The following is a 10,180-nucleotide window of genomic DNA, read 5'->3' on the forward strand; positions in this document are numbered from 1 at the left end:
CAAATTTTTTTTCAGTTTCTGGCATTTTTAACCTTGTCCCATATTGGACTTTTTGCCACTTTTTAGTAAAGCCTTATCTATTTATACTTAGGTATAAGTTTTGAATGATAAAGAGAGTTATACGGCATAATAGTTAGGACTTTTTAAGGTGATTGTTACTATCGCCTAGCACCTTGTTTCAGCCGGCATAGATACAAAAGTTACTTTAGCACTATATTATAAAATTTTAATAAATACGTACGATCTTATTTGACTAGACACTGGGATAGTGTTACTTTGTACTTAAGAATTGATATTTAAATTCGGTTTTAATGTTCCTAGATTAATCCCTACAGAAAAAACCAGCAAAATTGACCTACTATTTGAAGATTTGATTTCAGAAACATAATCAACTGCCACCCATCACTAGCAAGGTCATACCTTGTGACAACCTATATAATTACGAAAAGAAGATTGTACTACTGTCTCTTTCGGGTAGCCTGTTAAGCCCGTAGGTAAAAAGAGTATAAAATAATGCTTTTAGGATTGATGACAAAATATAGTAATGCACGACTGAAAAAAAATTGTTTACTTTCCAGACTACATAAATATTAAGTATATAAACAATAAAAATGGAAAATTTGTGTCACGGTAAGGGCACGTTAACTTAGAGCGAGTGAAGTGCTCGCTTCTTAGAGCTATGTAGTTTTTGCTAACTTACTTCTTTTTTTTTGCTTTTTTGGCTTTTAGGTGTGCCTTTGTTAATTTTTGTTAATTCAAATCATAGAAAAATGTATAATTTATTAGTCTGTGGTTCAAATGTCAATGTCAAAACCAAAGGCTGACGCTCAGCTGACGTGATACTGCCAAAGATTTAGATTTCAAGGCAAATTTTTGTTTGCGAAATGCTAAATTCAATGTCTAGGCTACTTATAATTGTACTGGGTAGTAAAGGGCCAATAAGAATAGGTACTATGCATCAACTGAGCGTTGAGATTATCTATTATTATTTATTTCTCAAAATATTTGCACGTGTAAACTTGCTGGCACTGTTTCAAATAAAATAACGCCGTTTATCCCAGAGTTAAATGTACTTATTACATAAGTGTATTTAAACAGAGCAAAGAAGAAAATGGCAGGCTGGAGTAAAAATGCTGTAGTTTCAATTTTTACGAAGTATCCTCTACTTCGGGGTATGGTTTCATATGGTATCATTTGGCCAGTTTCTAGTTTTATACAGCAATCATTCGAAGGCAAAAGTTTTGGTAAGCTATTACTGCCATGTATATAGATTGATAAATATATTTATTTATGAGACTATTAAATACATTCATTATCCTTGTTAGATTCGGAAAACAAATATGATTGGTGGAGGTGTGCACGTTATGGTTTGTATGGCTCATGCTATGTGGCTCCAACAATTTACACCTGGTTTACCATCGCAAACATTGTCTGGCCTGGTACTACATTAAAAGTTGCACTTATCAAGGTAATCTTGTCAGTATTAAAGATTATTTACTTATTATTTTATTATTGTATTGAACCTAGAACTGCTCTAAAGTAAATAAGTAATTTACACCAAACATACAATAATCAGGTTAGCTAGTTTTCTTTATAAATAACTAACTTTTAAATAAGAAAATCTATTAAAATTTGATTCATTTAATTAATTTTTCAGACATTTGTTGAAACTATTACTTACACCCCATTTGCAATGTGCAGTTTCTATTTTGGAATGAGTTTATTAGAACAAAAATCTTTTGACGAAGCTGTGACAGAAGTAAAAACAAAATTTTGGCCCACATATAAGGTATGCTTATTTAGTTTTTTTTTGCATACTATCCTAGTTTTAGATGTGTTTCAATATCTACAAATAAGTAAGGATACTCCCTAAATAATTACAATTAAAGAGAAAATTATAATGTTATTTCAGGTTGGAGTTTCTGTTTGGCCTGCTGTTGCTTTGATTAATTTTCATTTTATACCTCCTAAGAACAGGGTACCTTTTATCAGTATTTGTAGTCTCTTATGGACTTGCTTCTTAGCTTATATGAAACATCTAGATGCACAAGATATACCTGTAAATTTAAAAGAAAGATCTGCCAGGTTAAATGTATGAAACAAATAATAGTTTGAAGATTTAGGTCAATTACTTTATAGTTATATTATATAAGTAAAGTGTGATATTATACTTATAAAGTAGTAAAATCATGGGTGTATACATACAAACACCTTGTTGGGTATGATTTATATTGATAACAATTAGTATCAAATGAAATGCCCCAAGCAGAAAAATGTACGTAAGTACAGCTTTATGAATTGAATCTCAATTGTGTAATTTTTTTCATTTCTTATTATTAAGAAAAAAAAGTTTAGCTGTTTCTAGATGCACTTAAATTTATTCACTAAAACCTAACTTGCTGGCTACACCTATGATGATGATCAGATAAAGTATACAATGTTATTTCTTTGCAACAGTATTGACTATATGGTATACCTATTTATAAAATGAAAATAATTATTAATAGCATTCAATATTACATTTTGTATTAACAAAACATGTTTGGATATTGACTTGTATTCTACTTCATTGTCTTGTAATTGTATTATACATATTTTGAACAAATAATGGTACTTCATGCCCAACTGTCATCGTTGATATAAAATAATCAATGTGTATAAAGTTCAGTATTAATAATTATTTCTTTCTTTTAGTATATTCTGTTATTCAGTAATAAATGTGATTTACAAATAATACAGGTATTAAGTTAAACATTTTATAGGTAAATGTTTATTGTTATTGTAGTTTATGCTGAAAATATATTTATAGAAATATACTTTTATTAAATTAATATAAGGTCCTGTTTTATTAAGTTAGCCGTTGCCCGCGTTCTTTGTCCGCGTTTTTAAAGCTTTTCATAAATCCCGCGGGAAAAGTAAGTTTTCCTGCGATAAATAGTAGCTTATGTTACTCTCTTTCATTTCAACTAACGTTGTGCCAAAAATCAAGTTGATTGGTTGCTTATTTAGAGTGTGAAAGAAGGAGAAACACACATTCTCTTCTTTATAAGTATATATTAATTAATTGACGGCCAATTGGCGCAGTTTGCAGCGACCCTGCTTTCTGAGTCCAAGGCTGTGGGTTCGATTCCCACTACTGGAAAAGGTTTGTGTGATGAGCATGAATGTGCAGTGTCTGGGTGTTTATATGTATACTAGCTGACCTGTGCAACTTCGTCTGCACCAAATCGGTTATTACCGGAAAACACGAATAAAATGACATTTTCTAAAAATGAATCCTAGCTAGATCGATTTATCGCCCCCAAAACCCTCTGTATACTAAATTTTATGAAAATCGTTGGAGCCGATTCCGAGATTCCAATTATATATTATATACAAGAATTGTTTGTTTAAAGATATAAGATTCTAAATTCATCAGTCATCTTAGTACCCGTAACACAAGCTACGCTTACTTTGGGGCTAGATGGCAATGTGTGTATTGTCGTACTTTATTTTTTTTATATATTTTTTTATTAATTGTATTTTGCAAATGCTTGTCTCGATTAATATTATATTTAGAAGTTGATGATGATCATAATCTCTATTGTGTGAATAATATATAATATACACATGCAGTTTATGTGTTCAAAAACTGGAAACGCTTCATATGCGCGGTGTTGCTAAGTCACAAACTTTTCCTTATTCTATGGTAAACGCTTAGAATATTAAAGGTAAAATAATTACTGTTAACTGCTAATTGGAATGAAGTGACTAACTGCATTTTTGAGATACACTACTAAAGTGGAGTGGTTTTTGATGTTTCATATTGAAGCATCAGAAACCATAGTCTTGTACACGGTTTCTGTATGTTCTTAATTCTGTGGTGTGGACATAGCTTTGAGATCGGTAAGTGTGCGGCCAATCGGGAAGGTCGGTAAGTAAGGGTTTAGTTGACTTACGTTATTTGACTATTACGAGAAATAAAGTTTAATTAAAGCAAAGAGATGGAGCCAAAGAAGGTAACAGATCTAATTATATTACTGGTCTGTATAACTAAATTCGACATACTATTATGTCTCAAGGCTCAATAAACTTATGATAACAAAAGTTTTAATTAATAACTTTGTTTCTAATTTTGTCACGCAGATTTAATGGTGTAGCATGCAACACTGAATACTTCAAATAGTATGCGCGTCAATTTATAATGAATGCATAAAACATAGATGATGAAAATACAAAGAAGTATCGATTCACCAACAATATTCCATCAAAAAGCGCGGGAAACTTCGAATTTGGCGGACGTGGTTTTTAGATTTTAATTTTTAATTATTGAAAAAAGTGGATCAGATAAGGAATTTAGTGTTTAAGAGTATTTAGTAAATTGTTTCTAGATATTTATTTTATTATTTTGTGTTATTATTAGTGTATGTATTAATTATTGAGAGTTGGTAAGTTTATTTTCTTTATATGGGGGTCGATCCCCCGGACGACCCCGGAGGTCCGGGGCCTGCTCCTGTAGGATATAACATAGTCATTGATGATTCGTCAATGGACACTGAGGATGGCTTTGTTCCTGCTTCACAACGTAAACGCACGAAACCGCGAAAAAGGTGTCGTCATTGCAACTGTAAAAAACGAAAGAGTAAGGATGGAAAATTGTATGCCCAAGCATGTCAGTGCGAAGACTCTGACGGAAAAATTATTCCAATTGTTTTAGATGATATTAAAGATGAGAACAAAAATATGTTACCTCCTAAAAGCCATGCCCCACCGGTCAATACTGGTGCCAACATGACTCAACCCACTACCTCGGGTCTCTCACAACCACTACCTAGAAAGTATGTTAGCACAGATTCCGGCCCTTTCACTGTCCACATACAAAGAATCACCTCATCCCCAAATGATCCAATAACTTTGCATCCAATACAGTTTGGCAAAGATTTGAAAAAATATAAAATAAATAATATTGGCAGTTTAAAACGCATAGGCAGAAATAGATTGTCCATGGCTTTTTCCAATTATGAGGATGCCAACTTGTTTACAGAGAGCTCATTGATAGTGGGCCTCTCTTACAAAGTTTTCATTCCTAGCTTTACTGTTACACGAGTGGGTATAGTGAAAGGTGTGCCCCAAGACTGGACGGAAGAAGATATCCAGGAAAATATCAATGTTCCTATAGGATGTGGTAAAATCATAAAGGTAAGACGTATTAAAAGAAAAAGTGTTACTGATGGTACAGCTTTATTTTCAAATACAAACATGGTTGTATTGACGTTTGATGGTCAAATTTTACCAAAAAGGGTTTACATGTGTTATACAGCACTCCCTGTTGAATTATATATTTTCCCAACCATCCAGTGCTACAATTGTTGCAAATTTGGCCACACTAAAATTCAATGCAGATCCAAGCCCCGTTGCTTTAAATGTGGGGATGAACACCCCTCAGACACTTGTGCCGTTGTCTCTGATAATGCTCGTTGTCTTCATTGCACAGGTCGCCACTTTACTACGTAGTAAGTTGTACGCCACTCGTAGTAAGTTGTGTCCAGAATTTTCTAGACAGCAGAAAATCAAAATTTCAATGGCCCAGAGCTGCATATCATATGCAGAGGCGGCTAAAGTCCATCCCCCTTCTACATCAAAGTCTTATGCTGATGTAGCTGCTACCTCTCCTCCACAATCTGAAAATGAAAATCATCCTTCATCAAACTTCAATTCATATGTACCATCAGCACAAAACAGTTCTCATAAAAAAACTGTGTTTGTTCAACGTTGTGTACCTCCAAAACAAACTGGAGGATATGACCGTTCCATGCATCAATCGATTGACAGTGATTACAATAATGCTAATTCTCAGATGCCTGATGGTTATGTCTTAAAACAGGGATCATCAAATACAATCCCACAACAATCCATTGCAGAATTAATTTTGGAACTTATAAAATTACTCTCTAATTCTAGTTTAAATAACACTTCTAATACTATCTCTTCACCATTTATTTTTATTTTATTTATTATTTATGTACCATAAATTGTGATTGTGAACATAAGATACATGAAGTGTACAAAGGAAAGCTTATCTCTATAAGAGATCTCTTCCAGCTACCCCAGGATGTGAGTAAGATGATTTAATTGTGGTATAGGTCAAATAAAGGTACAATATATTTCATAACTACTAAGTATATTTAATATATCTAGATAATAACAAAATTCTACATACTAATACAATAACATTCGAATATACTATATATACAAAATACATAAAAATAATATAATAAATATTTATATAATATAAATATAAATATATATCTATAACAAGTAAACAGTGATAAATATACTATAAATATACTATGACAACGATAGATAATGCTCCTTTACATTGTGTTTAAAAGAGTGCACCGATCGGCAGTGTCTAATATGTTCTGGTAGTAAGTTCCAAAGGTGTGTAGCGTGGACGGAGAAAGATTTCTGGAAGAAAATAGTATTATATGAAGGGACATCAAGAGGATTTTTTGACACGCAAGACCGCAAGGGTCTCGTAGGCGGAAGACATAGCTTTATACGCTCACACAAATATCCAGGAGAAGAAGAATTATATAGGATGTTGTAAAGGACAGTTAAAATATGCACATTCCGGCGAAAACGAATTGGCAGCCACTTTAATTGACGACGAAAATCAGAAACGTGATCGAATTTGCGCAATCCGAAGATAAAGCGAATGCACAAATTCTGAAGTCTTTCAAGTTTGTCAAGTAGCTCTTCAGTGGCATCCAAATAGCAGACGTCGGCGTAATCAAGTATTGGTAGCAATAAAGATTGGGCCAACATAATTTTGGTATGAAGCGGAAGAAAATTCCACCATCCAACGTCGCAAATTCTTTATTGACAGCTCTAAACCAAATCTTTAATTATGGACCACAAAATCCTTCAGTGGAACTGTAGGAGTGCCATAAGCAAAAAAACTGATATTCTTTACTTGCTAAATAAATATAAGCCTATGGCTATGTGTCTCTCTGAGACATGGTTAAAACCAGAGTTCTCTTTCAGGATCTCTGGTTTTGTTACTGTGAGAAATGATAGGCTTGATGGATATGGTGGAGTGGCCATACTCATTGCCAAAGCTTTCTCCTATAAAATTTTTTCACTCCCTCCCCTCAGTGATGGCATTAATGCCATTGCTGTGATTGTAAATAAAATTTGTATTATTTCTGTTTATATTCCTCACCCTTCTTATTCCTTATATAATGAGTTTAGTCATTTACTTACTACTTTACCTAGTCCATTTTTAGTACTTGGGGATTTCAATTGTCAAAATCAGTCATGGGGTAGTACTAGTTCTAATTATTATGGTGAATTGATGGCAGATATTTTAGACTCTCAAAATATATGTATTTTGAACAATGGCACTCCAACTCGACGTACTGGTCCTGGTGAATGCCTTAGTGCTCCTGACCTATCTCTGTGCTCTCCAAGTATGGCCTCTCTGATATCCTGGAGTGTACTTGATCATTCTTATGGCAGTGATCAATTACCACTTGTTCTTACTTTACCTATCTCTTGCCCTCCTTCTAACCTACAATACAGTTCTAAATTAAAACATAAGCTGCCAGATGACTGGACTACATTTAAACATTATGTTGATTCAAAAATATCTAGCCTTCCTACGGTTAAAGGTGGTAATGAAACAATATGTGCAGATGCATTTAGTAAAATTCTTATTGATGCTGCTAACACTTTATTCCCACAACGAGGTAATAGACAAGGTAAAATTCCATTTCCCCCTTGGTGGGATCATGAATGCACAATTGCCATTAAGCAACGGAAAGAGGCTGAGAAAAAATATTGTTCCATGATGACTACGGATAATTTTGAAAATTATTCTCAAACAGTTTCTACAACTCGTAAGCTCCTCAAAAAGAAGAAATTTGAGGGTTGGAAACGATTTTGCGAGTCCATAAGTCCTGATATTTGTCCATCGGTAGTTTGTAGAAATATTAGAAGGTTTAAATCAGCTTTCTATGAATCTCCATCTGGTGCATTACCTATTGAGCTAGCCGACCAATTTATGGATAAGTTGGCTCCTCCATCAGTTCCTGACTTTAATAATGTCCAGTGTTGTACTTTTTCCTCTAAAGCTTGTAGTTATACAGACCTCAATGCTCCCTTTTCTTTGTCTGAACTAGAAGGGGTTTTATCTTATGTAAAAGATTCATCCCCAGGCGAAGACGGCATTACTTACTCTTTCTTAATAAACAGCAGTGTCGCTTCCTTGAACTACTATTTGAGTATTATTAATGCCATTGTGTTGTCTGGTATTATTCCTTCTTCTTGGAAAACCCAAGCTATAATTCCCATATTAAAACCAAACAAACCAGCCTCTGATGTTTCTTCTTTTCGCCCAATAGCCCTATCCTCTGTTCTTGCTAAAATAGCTGAGCATCTTGTTAAAAACAGGTTAGAATTTTTCATTGAAAATAATAATATTTTGACAGCTAATCAGCTGGGATTCAGAAAAGGCCGTAGTACCACAGACAATATTAGTATTTTGGTTTCGGATATTCGGCTAGCTTTCTCGAGTAATGAGTCGGTTCTTGCGGCCTTTCTTGATATCAGCTCAGCGTATGATAATGTGCTGATCTCAGTTATGCATAGAAAACTTCATGACCTCCATGTACCACAATTATTAATTACATTTATTATCAATATGCTTTCTGAGAGGTGTATTAAATTAGACCTTCATAACGGTACTCAACTTTCAAGGCTGGCATGGAGAGGTTTACCCCAGGGATCCGTCCTCAGTCCATTACTGTATAATATTTATACATATGATTTAGAAAAATCATTAAACTGTGATGTAAATATTTTGCAATATGCTGATGATCTACTCTTATACAAGTCGGATAAGTGTATTGAAAATTCTAGTAACTGTTTAACTACAACTCTTAAAAAGCTAAATTACTGGTTAGATGTCCACGGACTGGAATTGTCTGTTAATAAAAGCATTGTTGTTCTATTCTCTAGACGGAGAATCTATCCCGATTTCAACGTCCTTTATAGGGATAATCCTATCCCTGTAAAGTCTGAAGCGAAATTCTTGGGCGTTATTTTAGACTCCAGACTTACTGGAGTCCCTCACTGTATAGTTGCAGTGTAGCTAAGTGTGAAAAAAACTTAAATATGATCAGGTGTCTAACCGGTGTCTGGTGGGGTGCTCATTCTTTTTCCTTGCGTCTTATTTATAATGCCCTTATTCGTAGCTTATTAGATTACGCCACTTTTATTCTAGAGCCCTGTAGTGCCGTTGCTCTTAGGAAATTAGATAGCGTGCAGGCAAAAGCGCTAAGGATCATCCTTGGTGCTATGAAATCTACTCCTATCAATGCTATGCAAATAGAGGGCGTTGAACCCCCTCTATGTTTAAGACGACAATTTCTAGCTGATAGATATCTTTTTAAAGCTATGCAATTTTCACAGCATCCTTTACGTGATAAACTTCAACTCCTCTTAGAATTTATAGATACTTGTTCGTACTGGTCCAATAAATCTGACCCGTGTCTTATCAAAAGCTATCGAATGTTTTGCTCCATACAAGCGCCGATCTATAGTACATATTGCTATCCTACTTTTTATTCTAAATATAATGCATTAATAATCTCTCCGGATGTTAGAATTAATCCAGGTATTCCAAGAAACCAGTTGGAAGCTCCTCAATATGTAAACATATTAAAAGAAAATAAATTTTCTGATTTTCATTATATGTATAGTGATGCTTCTAAGCATTCACCGGATGGCCCAGTTGGAGTTGGAGTTTTTCATGTTCAATATAATATTGTCCAGAAAATAAAACTTCCACCGGAATCATCAGTATTTACTGGAGAATGCTTTGGTTTGTTAAAATCTGTTGAATATATTCTTCTTGCCAAACTTAAGGAATCTATCATATTTACCGACTCTATGAGTGCTCTGCAAGCTTTATCTAGATTTCCATTTAAGTCTGCCCAGATAAGCCATGTTATTTTAAAAATTAGAAACCTCCTGCTTACTTGTAATGAAAAAGGCTATACAGTGGTGTTTTCCTGGGTACCAGGTCACACTGGAATTTCTGGAAATGAACGTGCTGACCAGGTTGCCAATGAGGCTATATCATGCGGAGATATTGCAGACTATTGTAACTATGCCTATGATTTATGTGCACTCCCAA

The 10,180-nt window shown here is 34.1% G+C and overlaps 1 protein-coding gene and 1 long non-coding RNA gene across 3 annotated transcripts; one reads left to right on the forward strand and one right to left on the reverse strand.

Moving 5' to 3' along the window:
• Positions 1 to 829: 829 nt before the first annotated feature.
• Positions 830 to 2,736, forward strand: LOC120624359 (mpv17-like protein 2). 2 transcript variants are annotated; one of them, XM_039890850.1, is made up of 5 exons: positions 830 to 948; positions 1,099 to 1,244; positions 1,326 to 1,468; positions 1,658 to 1,789; positions 1,913 to 2,736. In XM_039890850.1, the coding sequence occupies exons 2-5, from the start codon at positions 1,112 to 1,114 to the stop codon at positions 2,096 to 2,098; spliced, it is 594 nt and encodes a 197-aa protein (XP_039746784.1). In that variant the 5' UTR covers positions 830 to 948; positions 1,099 to 1,111; the 3' UTR covers positions 2,099 to 2,736. The 2 variants fall into 2 exon arrangements, with proteins under 2 accessions (XP_039746784.1, XP_039746783.1); XM_039890849.1 differs by having other exon boundaries at positions 830 to 1,244.
• Positions 2,737 to 5,517: 2,781 nt separating this feature from the next.
• Positions 5,518 to 8,489, reverse strand: LOC120624360. The gene is made up of 3 exons (XR_005658762.1): positions 8,219 to 8,489; positions 7,246 to 7,552; positions 5,518 to 5,660 (listed from the first exon to the last, which is right to left on the reverse strand). It is a non-coding gene; the product is annotated as an uncharacterized LOC120624360 (long non-coding RNA).
• Between the last annotated feature and the right edge of the window lie 1,691 nt (positions 8,490 to 10,180).

This window comes from Pararge aegeria, chromosome 6, assembly GCF_905163445.1.
Source record: "Pararge aegeria chromosome 6, ilParAegt1.1, whole genome shotgun sequence".
Taxonomy (NCBI): Eukaryota; Metazoa; Arthropoda; class Insecta; order Lepidoptera; family Nymphalidae; genus Pararge; species Pararge aegeria.